The 15,048-nt window shown below is 35.6% G+C and overlaps 1 protein-coding gene across 2 annotated transcripts in view; it reads right to left on the reverse strand.

The window, feature by feature from the left end:
- Traf4 (TNF receptor associated factor 4) overlaps nucleotides 1–15,048 on the reverse strand; it is a 499,848-nt gene that overhangs the window by 143,821 nt on the left and 340,979 nt on the right. For both annotated transcript variants that reach the window (XM_090373613.1, XM_090373611.1), the window contains exon 2: nucleotides 1,082–1,133. In XM_090373613.1, the coding sequence (XP_090229739.1) occupies nucleotides 1,082–1,133 (52 nt within the window). The remainder of the gene's footprint in view (nucleotides 1–1,081; nucleotides 1,134–15,048) is intronic.

Consider the following 15,048-nt stretch of genomic DNA (forward strand, 5'->3'; position numbering starts at 1 on the left):
AACAAAGCAAAAAGTACTTCCCATTCTAGTTTATAAAGCCAGCCTTAATGTAATTATTGCTCCCCACACGTTCTCACGTGTTTCTTGCATCGATGAGATTAATTACATCTAGTGAACGGAACGAACACGACTTAAAGCCATTCTATTCCTCCCCACCTCTCAAACAGGAAGTGACAATTTCGTGTTCTAAATATAATGCTGAATTACCAGTTTCGGCCCCCTTCTTTCCCCCTCTCATTAAATGATATCTAGAACACAGTGTCACAACCTTTGCTAATAGTACGGAAATGATAGTTTCAGTGCTGCTTAAGATTATGACAAGGGGAAAGGAATGGGGGAGGGGACATTAAAAAATGAAATAGTAATCCTATAATTTTACAGGATTACTATTTCATTATCTTTCATTAGCTTTCAATATCAAGTGAAAACAACATACCTGCAACAGCTTTTAAATGGGCTATTAGCATTTTCTAAACATTTTTAAATAGAGATTTTGCGATGATTTCATAGATAAATATATTTCGTATTCGTTCACACTCCTAAACTGGTGTTCCTATAACTATCAGTATTAATAGTTGTTTGAATATTTAAAACTTGCGGTTTAGATACTGATGAAGTTGCTTTTTAAACATAAAAATCATTTTCATATATATATACACATATATTAATTTTACATATTCGTATATGTTAGTTTATTAACCATATATTAGTTTCACATATACAGTTATTTCATTTGCAAAATTACAAGTAGCTTAGAGAAGACACGACAGTTAGCCATTAAGTGTAATCAATGCTTTAAGCATTAAACTGAGGTCAATGGCATTTCTAGCGATTTGGAGAGGAAAGAATTTCATTAGATTGAATAACGACAGAAATATTTATTCTAGAAGAGAAAACTATTTGGGATCAATAATACGTTCAACGATGTTATTTTTCGAAGTAGTACATTTTATATTGATTTAAATGCTATGCGGAGCTTTACCTAAGTTGTCAAGAGGAAAGGCTAATTGATAATAAGGACTCAAAATAGACACATTGATAAAAATGGTAATAAATAAGGATTACTGAAAAAAATACTTACTTTGGCGTAGTCGAGAGGCATGTTATCCTCAGGACACGTGAACACCCCTTCACTGAAAGAAAACAGAACTATCTTTAAGGATCTGACAGTGAGAAAATTAAAATAATCAAACTTTTATATAATATCTGATCATTTTTGAAATAAATGAAACATTTTTTAAATTTTATTCAGACCAATTCTACAGGCGATCCAAAGTTCGTGCAATCCTAAAATAGACCAGGATTGCACGAACAATCACAAAAAGATCATTTTCTATGAACATAAAATTGAGGAATCGCCCCAATTCTAGGTCAGCTCTCGAAGAGCAAAAACGACTTTTTCACACAAATGCAACACGAGTTTATTACGAAGCATAATTTGATGTTACTTCCTTATTTATCTATCTGAATATATTTAGTTGAGCATTTCCGAAGTTTTCTGTTCTGAAAAATTGAACAATAGCCATCTCAAAAATCATTTACAGGTGCATTCGGATCAAATTTCAGCGTTAAATAATGAAATGAAACGATTGCTAAAATGAGTAAACGTTTGTTAAAACTGATGTTTACCCAGCAGTGTGGGTTGTCATATGGGAGTACAAAGGAATAACTAAATTCTAAAGTTTAATAAATTCAAGAAATGCAGAGATAAATGAAATCCAATAAACCGAACGGTTCAAGACACAAGCTTTCCTTTGCTGTCATCTGTATTCTCTTACGCATGCAATTTTATAAAATACAATAAATCCTCGCTTTAATGGATCACAATTTAAGAGGTTTCAGAAATAAGACAGCGTCCACTGAACTAGGATTTTCATCCGTACAGGATCAGAGATGTAACTGCCTCAATATGATCGTATTTGCTAAAGAGCGAAGATGTTCCTCACCATCATCTTCCATCAGCCTGTCAAGCGTGTCAGAAATCAAATGGGAGTCATCTGAACCCCCACGAGGGCATTCGAGAGTTCTTCAGACTACAAATAAGCTTTAGTCACAGTTTCACTGCTATACGATACAGCAAAATTCCAAGCTCTTCTACTTACACATTAAGTGCAGTAAAACAAACAACTTCAGTAACTGCATGTACAGTATTTCTTTTGAGTTTAACGGAGAATGGATTTTAGGAGACAGCCCTTATCTCCATACAGTCAGTTAAAATCGAGGTTTTACTGTATTATTTTATATTACAAAATATATGGCTGGTGATGGCCAGGAGATCAATTGGCTAAACTCATTTCTGAATTAAATACATTCAGTTCAATTTCAGTTATCTATAAGTATCCAATAGAATTCAGTGTAAGTCCCAGTGTAATTAAAGTTCATGATTGTTTTAGAATGAGTTGTGAGCAGTTTTGAATCTGACACATTCAGTTATGAAAAAAGCTTAAGATTCTACACACAAAGAGAGAGAGAGCATTTGAGATACAGTTTTCTTCTCTCACCCCCCACAAACTTGATTTCAGCTGAATGAATAAGTAAATTTAAAAGACTGAGTGCAAAAATTCACTCATGACCATCATAAAAAATTCACCTTAAAAATTGGAGTCTGGTGTACTTGATTTGGTGTGTGGAGGGGGGGGGGAGGAAATGAGCGCAACTCATTCTCCCTCATTTAAATATAATTACATAGTACTGTTATATAATTGAAAAATTACATATTATATTATTATTATAATATATTATATAATAATTCCCTGTTTGCACAAAGGGATTATCAGCTAGTTAAGTAATGGTCCTAGACGCGATGGTGAGAGAAGTTATCTCGAGTTATATAGATTAATCATGATCTTTGTTACTGTAGGAAGTAAAGAACCACTTCGGTCTCTAGGTGACGCACAGCGAAGAGGCATTCCGCTATGCATACTTTGCTGTTGACGAATTAGTTGAATATATGATGAGGAAATTAAATAAATCAACTGTATTTTTCAGGAAACATGCTGTTAAAAGTGGACAGGTTACACAAGATGGGAAGCAGTCAACCAGGGGTTGACCTGCTTCCTACATTAACTCAATTTATTACCATATGCTTCACTACTGAACAGCCTTCAGCTGGGGACGGGATAACTATGCTCTTGGAGTAACTATAACTCCAGTTAATACAGGCGAGTTAATTTGTTTCACTATCTCTTTTGCCAATACGTTAATATGAGTTCTTCTGAAAAATATATTGTTAATAAATAACAATATATTTTTCGTTAACTATATTATTATTTTTTTTTAAGCCGTCAAGGTTTCACATCGAAGTTGATATAAAGGATTTCCCTGGAGGTTGTTGGCGGGTTTCCAGCAACTTTATTCATCCTCCTCAATATTCACTACTCTACTTGATAGATATCTAGGGAGTAGCAGAGATCATATTAATAATATCATATCAATATTACAAACCGTAATTAATAACTAAAGAATAAAAGACGTAATTAACAACACAAACAGTTTAGTGCATGTTGGAACTTGGCGTTAACAAAATTTTCTAACGACAGCGAGATTATTTATTTATTTATTTTTAACCCCTGCACAGCTTATGTGCCAGGAGGGTTTTAACCGTATGCACACAAGGAAGAGGAACCCAGTCTTTACGTTCTGGATAGCAAATAGCTTTACAATCTACACATTTAAGAGTTTGTTTGTAAAATTCGATTCTCCAACCACATGGAAAGCACGATTCTGGTTTGATAACTGTTTTTGCAGTGAAGGCATGGGGTCGGCTATTAAGTTTTCTAGCTGAACTCAAGTGGCGAATGGGTATATTCTACTTGGAGCAATATTACAAACCCCACCAACTCGATCGCAGTCAAATTTGTAGGGAGGTCTACACGAAACAGGTTCTTTTGATGAATATAAATGTTCACTGTTACTGTGTTTTTTTTGCTGAAGAATATCTGTCCTTGACAAATGAGTTACACTATTTTTAGGCAATTCCTGACAGATTAGCATGACCTGCATCTCCACTAGCTGATGATTTTTATTTTAGGAGAATCAGAATTATTACTTTAAGGTTGTATATCAGATCTATTTCTCTGTGGTGGTGGTGGGGGGGGGTAATGAGTTTTTTGGAAGATATTTAATGAATATCTAACTCTTAATCTGTTCTGTCAAAACTTATTTAAGGTGGTGATAACACTGATCCTACACATTCCTCAATTTTTCCAAACTTTTCTGAGGAGATACAGTTTCCTATTATTTAATTACGTACTATTTAGAAATGGCAGTTTCTCTTTAGATTTCATTTTCATCAGCTAACAAAACTTCTCTTATTATACCAATTTGCATTTCCAAAGGATCTCTCTGCGCTGCTGCATTCGCCCCCTTTCTCATCTCTATACTAAGTAGATTTCTGGCATGTGTAAGCTGAGTCTGTAATGTCTTAAATTCAGTCTGAGCCTTCCGTAACATTTCTTGGAAGTTCCTCTATTTCACATCGTGACAGCTCATATAATAGTTTTCTTGTTTTATCAGATAGTTTATACTCGTATTATCTTCTTCATTTCCTTCCATCAAAACTTTAGAATGCCGATATAAGTCATTAAACTGAGTCATTAACGACATCTTTGGAGTTGCGGTTGCCACAACCATGCTCTGGCTGTTCTGTTCCCGACTGTCCACTTATGAAGCTAGGTATTGCACAGTTAAAATGGAGGATTAAATAGCACAAACTACTACTAAACGATTAAGCCAAAATAAAGAATTTAATAAAAAAACATAAAAGACTAAATAAAAATTAATTTTTCACATATCTACAGCAGTAAACTTTAAACGAGATGGAGGCACTGCTCATGTTACAAACTCAACAATGAGGATCTTGGAAAAATTCCATGTACACATTTACAAAATGATGCAAAGAAACAAAAGTATAGGCCATCAGTCTTAAAAAAATTAAAAATATTACTAACTGTAACCTTTCATTCATTTTCTTAAGTACTTTCACCTGACAATTTACCTCCTCCCTCTTTAAATTTACACAAGCTTTCAGTTTCATAAGATTAAGTGTGTTTTCCAAAAGCCAATGATCTTCGATTACAGACGAAATTTATAAGCTTATCTAGTCTGCAGTTATATCTAACGAATTTAAATCGATGTTCCCTTGATGTGCAAGTTTTCAAAAATAATTTAAGGTACTGAAGTCCTTAAATTATATTTGAAACTCTATGAGTGATTTCATATAGATCAAAGCATGAATCCTCATTGAAAGATTGCTGGAAGTATGTTTGGGTCATCTAGTTCGCATCAAAAACAATAATAAATTATCTATCTGTACTCCAGAAGGGAAGACCCAATAGGGCTAGAGAATAAAGAAAATAGACTGCAAGAATTTTAACTTTATGATTTGGTATTACGTGGATTGGAACATGCGGCGTGTGTAAATTTTAATTTCGCGTTGACTACTGCATTCTCACTGAAAGCGAGTATGGATAAGTTTAAAGTAATGCACATTTACTGCGTTTAAAACAATGCTTTTAAATAGTATATTGCTATTTTAATCCCCTATAGACATTTATACAGTCTAAGCTCTATATAACGACCCACCAATGAATGAGAAAACGGTCGTTATATCGATTGTTCATAAAATAGCATTAGTTTAATGAGAAATTGGCCGGGACCAACCGCATAGGACGTTAAAAAGATGGTCGCTATAAATATCGATGGTCGGTGTAAATATCAATACAGGATTAAAACAGCAATTTGCATCACTTCGGTGGCATAACTTTCTAGGCCGACCGGGCTAGCCGGGTGGCTAAAGTGCCTACCTGGCAACCCAAAGGTCGCGGGTTCGAATCCCGCCTCGGGCATGGTTCAGAGTACTGCAAAAACCTTGGGAGGTGCATTATAGCCACAGAAGCAGATGCGCCAATAACTAACATAAAAAAAAAAAATAATAAATAACTTTCTAGTGTCCAGAAAATACCCCCACAACTTTAATAACTGTTCTCCGGATGTCTTTTTTTGCCTTCCTTTTACTGTTCGCTTCGAACTAGTCTACAAGGGTTAGTTTTTCAAATGCTAACTCTCAGCTAAGAGTTAACAAAAATTTTTAAGATTTACGCAAATCTGTCTTATTTTCTGTTTAAAAGATTAGAAAAATATTAAAATAGAAGTATGAAAAAAGCATATTAGCAATTAAAAAAAATCATTTCTGATATAAATATTTTTTAATATAAGGATGGATTAGGTATCGTAATGAACAGATGCTTCTACACAAATTATACAATAATGAAGTATCGCCGATCTCACACAGCCATGAAACACTTAAGAAACAAAGAGTTCTCTTCAGCAGAGAACCACTGTTAGCAGAGAACCATCTGTTAATTAAGGAATAATTCTTTTCCACTTGGGTGCGTGATTAAGTAGCCGTCTAGTACTAATCTAATCACATTCTAGTGCTGGTTATCCCATTGTGAGGCTACAGGCTACTTAATCAGTTTACTGCAAGCTGCGTTCAGTTACGTCACAGCTATCGACACGTGCATTGTTACAAGACACTGGGAACTATAAACAAAGCTATCAAGATTCCAGACATCCTAATGGAACTCGCAATTAAGATTCTTAATTAAAGTCGATCGATTTTCTAGATAATGTTAGCTGTCTCTAAATTAACAATACAACTAACAAATTGCATTTTCGGGATTTGTCTGTAGTTTATCACAAAATTTGCATTTTCTGTATTAATTTAACAGAGAAGTGACACGAATATACGCTACATTTTCCATATTAACTAGCATTTTTATTAGGAACAAAACGAAACGTTACCTTGGAAATGAACAGCACATAACTTTCCTCCTTTCCGATTGCGATTTCTGTGGATGAAGATAATCCATAAACACCAACGATGGTTCTTTTACTCTACTTCGTATCTTCTAGCCACCGCTCACATATCTAGAACAGCGGCAGAATCGAACACAAGAAAATAAACTCGCAAACAAATCAATCCGAAACGAAAAACGGACCTCCTCGTACGCTGTCCGCTTTACACTGGCGGCACTGGATGCTGTAAAGGCGACCGCACCGAAAACGTAGAATGCACGTTTAGACAGGTTGCTACAGACGACAATGAAGTGTTGGCGTCTACCTGACGTCAGAGCAAAACGCGCACGTGCTGCAGAGAGAAAGTTCGGCTTCTCACTCGAAATATATCACTCCAATGTGAATGCTCACTGCCAAGTTCAGGTAAGGAACTATCACTAGATGGCGCACTGATTCTGTCCATGTTTGTAAACAGCTTTTAAAAGAAAGAAACGGAAACAATTGCATTGTCATCTTGAGAACATCTTAGAAGAGATGAGAGAACATGCGCGTACTCACTTACCACCTGATCAGAATCAACAACCGGATTTTTTGAGTGAAACGACAATTAAAATACAAATGAAATTAATTAACTACAAAAAACGTTTAGTCAGCCTTAAAAGTATGGTAGAGGTACAAACAGTGAATGTGTACATACTCAAAAAAATACTTTATAAGTTAGCCAAATACATTTTACTGCAAAGCTTATTTCACTAATGTTAATAATAATGGTAATACAGTAACAGCAGCAATAACGGTAGTAGTTATCTAGGTATTAGATACAGCAATTGATTCAAGTAAGCAAATCATTAAATGTTCGGAATATTAAAAATTACATCCATTAGTGGTGCGGAATATAAACGAAATGTTAAGATAAAAATGTCATTCTCACACTTCGTTTCCTTATTTCATTCACTTTTATATTCTCCACTTCGAGTAACTGTGACACTTAATGAAAAATTTTAATATTTTCATTTTTTTTCTAAACTTCTAATGATCTGTTTGCTTAAATCGGGGAGCTCCATAATAACTACGCATTTTTTTTTTTTTTTACCAGTTATTGAAACTATAAATATTTAAGGAAAGGAATAATTGAGAATTCTTCTTTTTAAAAAAATAAATTGTAGCTCAAAATTCTTTCTCAATAACTTCGCAATAAATTTTCAATAACTTCGCAAAATTTTTGTGTTCTCGTTTTTACTCTTCTTGACAAAATCAAGAAGTTCTACACTTCTTGATTAATTTCTTGAAAGAAGTTAATACTTTATTACCAGAGAAATAAAATGTACATGGGGATCACAAAAACAAAGCGCACTCTGGATTTAGTCTTACAAGTTTTCGAAATATTTTGTTAGACTAAAGTTACTACATTACAAAATTTCCCACTCGCATGTCGGGCATGATTCAACATGTTCTCAAGGTGAGTGTTGCCAAAGCAGCAATGCATTCTTTTTGCTCCTGTTGGTGACTCACAAATGACCTCCGGTAGTAGGGTCGAGATCTCTGGTGAAGCCAAGGTTGTCATACTAGTTCGTGAATGGAAATATTTACGAAAGAGGAAACCGACGCTCTTTCCCTTGAAAATACTGTAAAAAGAGGATTAGTTCGGTGAACTATAGTTGATGGGCGTGTACAATAAAACTGGATGTTTCTTCAGTGTGTACTCTATATTTCGTAGGAATCTGCCTGGATATCTTTCTGAAAATTATTTTCTCTCAAACAATCATTTTTTTTTCCCGAGAAAATCCGAGATTAGTAGATCCAAGAAAATCTCTGATATACTAATTAGTCCTTTATTAGTAGATCAGAGACTTATCTACTAACAAAGGACTGAAAGCCAGTTTCAAAAAAAGTTACCTTAGGTCACAATTATAATGGTTTAGGTTACATACACACACCTCATTTATTTTTCCACATGAGTGTATGTTTGTTTATAACCTCTAACAGGTCGCTGATGTGATGAAATAACCGTAGTCGAGTGGCCAATATAGAGCGTTTAACACGTTGGAATTCATGCGATGGATGCCACAAAATATGGCAATATTCTTGAAGTTCAAACAGAGTACAGTACAAACAGGAAACATATTTAGTTATTTTTTAAATATTTATTCTTGATATTAATAACTGAACTTATAGTAATTATTTTGCTTACTTGAGAAAAACCAAGAAGGAAGTTTAAACTGTTCTTTTTGAAGAGGTAGGCAGAACTGATTTCAGGTGATAAGCGAATATGGATCAAATATTCCCCCCCCCCCACAAATATCCCTGAAAGCTTTGTGTGACTAACTTTATGAGAGAAAGGTTAATATCGTTTATTTAAGTTCTGTTTTTCTGATTATTAAATTAGCAATTTTATTGAGTGGTTTAATATTGCCTTTTCTATGAAATGATGACGGTACATTTATTATGAAATCATGAGACAGTTCAGTGCAGTTACAAACTGCCTCACAATACAAAAGTGTGTGAGTGTTTTCTTCAAATTTTCTACACAGTATTTAGATAACGTCGATATAACAGACGGTTCATATTTGTACGACAGTGTAGATGAAAGGTGAGACTTTGAATCTCAGAATGCATCATTAAAATACACTTAAAAAAAAACTTTGCTGGGTTTAAAACTCTCAGCAGTACAAAGGCGCCTCACTTATCCCAAGAATTATTGGACTTTCTGCAAGCAAATTAAGTTCTAAAATTGGAAAGGACGAGCTATCGATCACGAATGTAAAAACAGTTAATCGACCTTTAGTATCAGTACAACTTGAACACAGCTCCGTGGATTCAGATGATCACCATACGTAACATCTGCACTCTAGCACAACTTCTGACTGGGAGTTTAGATGCCCCTCAGATTGAAAATCTTTAGTAAGGCCCCGCCCCGGAGCCCGCTTCCACAATCCTCATAGTCTCCGAAGCGCTCTCAATAACACAGACGGATGTTCCCTGCCAATACTCTGCAGGTGTTTAGAGACCTCAAAATAGACACGGACAGGTACTGCCATGAGAAAACTTACAGGAAGCTCATTGCAGCGGATCTGTATACGAAACTACAAATATGATGAAGAATAATTCAAGAAAGACTTCAAGTGCCCTCGAACTCATAAAAACCTTAAATGAACGATTTATAGTGTTTCCAAAAGACTCTTATAGGACTAAGGGTATTCCTTTTTGTTCAGAGAAGGACAATCAGGATCAATTGATAGTGTAAATGACGATGTCATTTTTCTATGTATGTATAATGTTTTGTAATTTTTCCTCTATATTTATTTATCTTATGTACTTGCTGATATTTTATCTTATGTTACATTCTAATAAGTTTAGTTGGATGTATGTATGAGCCACCCTCCTAGATCATTTCTGTTGTTGAATAAACTGATAATAATAAGGCCAACTGATGCAAGGAAGCCGACATGAAATAAATAATAATAAAATAGAATATTCGTATTATTCCCATTCTCACTAGATAACTAACCAATTCCCCTCTGAACTTATGAAATATCATTCCGTAAGTTAAAAATCAGAGGCATCCAGAAGTACATTCCTTTTTCCTTGAACTAGTAGAAAGCATTGTGATGCATATTCCTATGGGGGGGGAACAATCAATAATTATTATTTTTTAATAAAAGTGGTCAATACAACAGCAGTGAAACTGGTTTTCTGTTAAACAGAGGTTTCTTGAACGAAATTGCATCACTTCTATGCATTCCATTAATGGCGATACGTGGCAAGGATAAATGCCTGTAGGGAAACAGCCTACACAGGACATTGGGACTGTCTGCTAATGACTGACCTCGAGACGTTCTTTGTCGTTATCGCATGCTTGGCTGTATCTTACTAATTGCTTTTGTCATCTCAATGAATATGGTATCGCCACTAAGTACGCTTGAAATATGCACTTAGTAGCAATGGTGACAGCTGTATTTTGTTCGGAGTAAATAGAGCCAGAGATAGATTTTAAACTAAAATCTGACTAATTAAGTGAGATATCAGCTAGTTATTGTAAATTATTTCATCGATAAAGAAGAATGAATTTAGAAAACAGACGAAGCAATGAGGACGTTAAATTTCTTAGTAAGTTTATGCCAACATTAAAGCAGTTAGATATCGAAAACAAATTTTAAAACCTATAGAATGCGAATAAAAAAAAAGAAAAAGATTTCATCATATGGTGGAAATTCGAATTGCAGCAAACTTTCCAATAAAAATATTTTGTTGGAAAGAATACCAACAATGGTATTAATCTTAATGGCATTACCGTAAATGTAGTACTCTGTTTATTCAGATTATAGTAAACTTTAGATTTCGGTAAAATTTGTTCTTGTTTATACTCCGGCACGACCACCAGGTCAGTGGAGTTTACAATAAATCAATCAATACAAATGTTAACCGTATTTAGTAGTCACGGGATTCAACCCCGGTCCACTCAAAGAACGTGTGCCACTGCACTCGCGCCCTTGACCACTCGGCTACATCTGTCTTTGTTACTAGCCGTTCCCTCCAAAGAAAGCAGCCAACACATAAAAAAAAAAAGAAGAAGAAGAAAAATCATTTTCATACTATAATTTAAAGGAAATTAAAAACACTACCACACCACGCGACAGTTTAAATGTTTATTGAAGTGAATCACATCAATTTGTACTTAAAACTTTGGCGACGTTTCGAGGCTCAACTGAACCCGGTCATCAGGACTGAATTCTGGAGAGAGAGAATACGTTTGAAGTAGACTGCAAAACTGGGCTGAGCCTCGAAAGTCGCCAAAATATTAAGTGTAAATTGATGTGATTCACTTCAATAAACATTTAAAACTCTATCACGTGGTGTAACAGTGTTTTTAATTTCCTTTAAATCATAGTTGAAGTATAACCACGTCTCGTTCCCCCCTTTCACAAAATTAGCATTTTCGAACTGGTTTGCATTTTACTCTATATTTTAGAATTATAGAAGGTATCGAAATATTTTACACTAAGCTTCGTGTTCTTTACTGACAGTAAACAACCACTATTTACCATAACTTACCTCTACTTACCTCCTTTTCAATTACAATACACTTGGATTGTATGTTCAAGTATGTTCAGCGCATTCCGGTCCCCCCTCCTACTAGTTGGTACTGTCCTAGTAGAAATAGGCCTATTTGATTACATCTGTAGATACATGTACAAACGTATAAATTTCTATAAGCGCTCTCTGTCAACAGCTAATTAATTTTTAAGTCAAGACGCATCAATAGTTTACAGTTCCTGTTTTGATTTATGGCTCGGTGAGGTTCTAAGAATTATTTATACATATAAAACTGCTATTCCCATTCCTCTTATTTTTATTATTATTTTTTTAATTTTTCACATGTCTTTAGATGAATCAACTGTAACTACGATCCGATCAAGTTTCTTTCTCAGAACATGGAGTAACAAATTCGGATGACGAAGACACGTGCAACTTTTACACTGAGCAGTCTTTATTAGTTAAACCTATCCCTTTCATGAAATGGAGCGCTCCTTCAGTAACAGAATCACATGTTCGAACCGTGCGATATAAAGCAGGTGGGCAGACTGAGCACCTATGAGATGCGGTGGAATGTACGGATGCTGTATATGTGAGATTCAGTGCGAGAATGGAAAGACGAAAGATTTAAGTGACTCTGAACTTGGAGTGGTAGTCAGCGCCACACGCGCCAGCAGGAGTATCTCAGAAATGCAACCTTGCTGAGGTTTCAGAACGACAGTGTGTCGGATATATCGAGACTAGTCCCATAATCAAATAACAGCCAACCAATGTAGGGGCTGACAAGACTTCCGCAAGGCAAGAAGGGGCTATAGTGCCAAACAATAAACCAGTACAACAGTGGTAAATAATGACACATTTCAGGATGCACAACTTGTACCACGGCCGACGACCTAACCGAATTCCACTCCTATAAGCAAAAAAACAAAAACGAGAAACACCGTTATCGTACCACAGGTTAGCTGGTACGATAACGGTGGGTTAGAAACACCGACACTGAACGGTGCAGGATTGGGAAAACATTATTGCCCGCTGATGGAAGGATAAAAATATGACGAAAACAGTATGAATTCATAAATCCATCCTGCCAGGTGTCAATAATGCAGGCTGGTGCTGGTGCCAGTGCAATGGCATGGTGCATGTTTTTGTGCGCACGCTGGGCCTCTTGATACCAGTGGGAAAATATGTATGCCACAGGTTAGCTGGAAATTGCTTCCAACTACGCGCATCCCTTCGGGATGCATTTTATCCATCTATATATGGTTTTTCCAACGGGACAATGCACCATGTCACAAGGCCAGAATTGTGCAGGATTGGTTCCAGAATTGAGTGAATTCAGCCCACTGCAGTGGCTGAATTCACTCTCATCAGATCTCAATCCATTTGAGCACCTATGAAATGAACTGGTTCCAACTCTTTTAATAGAGATCCTCCAGAACTGTGGGAAGCAACTACGTAAACATTGACCAGCATTCCTGTGATGTGTACGTTTTCGACACCTCGTTGACTCCAAGCCGCGAAGAATCCAGGCTGTTCTTGAGGCTAAAGGGGAGGGGAGGAAATGGAAAGGTTTCTGGGAGCCCATCTTGTACAAACTATGGACATTGCCAAATGCTCATGTATTATTGTTAAAATGCTTCCATGGGATATGTTAAGTACATTTTCAAATTTAGACATTTTAATTCTGTTTCTTACTCCCTCCCCCCTTTAGAGACGATTGTTTGAGATGGCCGACCAGACTTCAGATTATCTTCAATGACTCCTTTATTTTTTTCAGTTTTGCAGACCACCTTGCAACAGTAGCATAACTGGATGATACATCCCCAAACCCTCTAGTCATGCTTTCATAGATTTCTTTATCATTCCTTGTCCTCTTTAGTCAAAAATTTGATTACTGAACGCTGCTCTATTTGCTTGATATTCGTTCTTCTGCCTACCAGAAAAAAACAATTACATTTTAGAAACTATATAAGACATTAAGCTATCAATATAACCTATTTATAATTTATTAACACATTTTATATACCCTGTTCTCAAAACGTTTTGACCATAATCCCTCGTATCATACTTTTCATGCTGAATTTACATCAGAAAAACCCCACCAATTAACTCGATTTCTGCTTTATACAAAATTAAAAACCAATCAATATGTGTAAAATACATTAAAACAGAACTAAAATATATTTATACAAAAATACATTGCGAGCCGAAAACCTAACTGTACATTCCTCATGGATCGTTAACCTTGCAATTCGAGAATTTGTATTTTCTGGACATCTTTAGAAACGTAAGCCCCGCGAATGGCGAGGTCCTTCTGCAGAGTTATACTGACGTCACGTTAAAAGATTTTAGAAGTTTATTTACAAATAAACTTTAGTTTATTTGTAAGTACGTCCATGGAAGACCACCAAGAATTCAACTGAATGGTTTACAGATACCTTATGTTCCTCAAAACAAATATCTTGGCATAATTCTCGATGATAAATTAACCTTTCTCCCTCATGTCACCAAACTGAAGGAAAAAATTAGAAAGTTTACTGCTTCGGTCATAAAAATCTCCAAAAGAGACTGGGGTTTGAATAAAAAGACCATGAAACTATATTATAAAGCAATATTTCTGCCTATAGTATCGTACGGAGCAGGTATTTGGCATCAGAACGTCGTTAAGGTGAAAATTAAAAATAAGCTACTATCAATTCAAAGAACAATGCTTCTGGCACTCAACAATGCCCCTCGTACAGTATCAAACAATGCCCTCCAAATCCTTGGAGGAGAACTGCCTTTAGATTTATTTATCTTATACCGTGGCATGATTTATAAACATAAGAAAGGACTGCAGGTATCTATTATGAGAACTACAACCGACCCAGTTAGTAACTTAAAGACAGAACGGAAAAGATTATGGAGTGAAATGGTTAGTATTTGGCAAAGTAGATGGAATGAGTCTGTGCACGGTGAAGTCACAAAGAAGTATATTGAAAATGTTGAGTTTGCTTCTACTCAACCTTCTGTTTCGTGGTTTGCACCAAGCATGTTTACGACGTATTTATTAACAGGCCATGGATCTCTGAGGGCCAAACTATTCGACAGAGGTTTGGAGCCGGATCCTTTTTGCACCTGTGGTCAAATGGAAGACTGGATCCATGTCTTACTGTTTTGTCCGCAATATACAGACCATCGAGTATTGCTACTTAATCAGGTTCCAGATCTAGCTGA

The sequence above is a fragment of the Mastigoproctus giganteus genome, chromosome 5 (assembly GCF_048544385.1).
Source record: "Mastigoproctus giganteus isolate SK-2022 chromosome 5, ASM4854438v1, whole genome shotgun sequence".
In the NCBI taxonomy this organism is placed as follows: Eukaryota; Metazoa; Arthropoda; class Arachnida; order Uropygi; family Thelyphonidae; genus Mastigoproctus; species Mastigoproctus giganteus.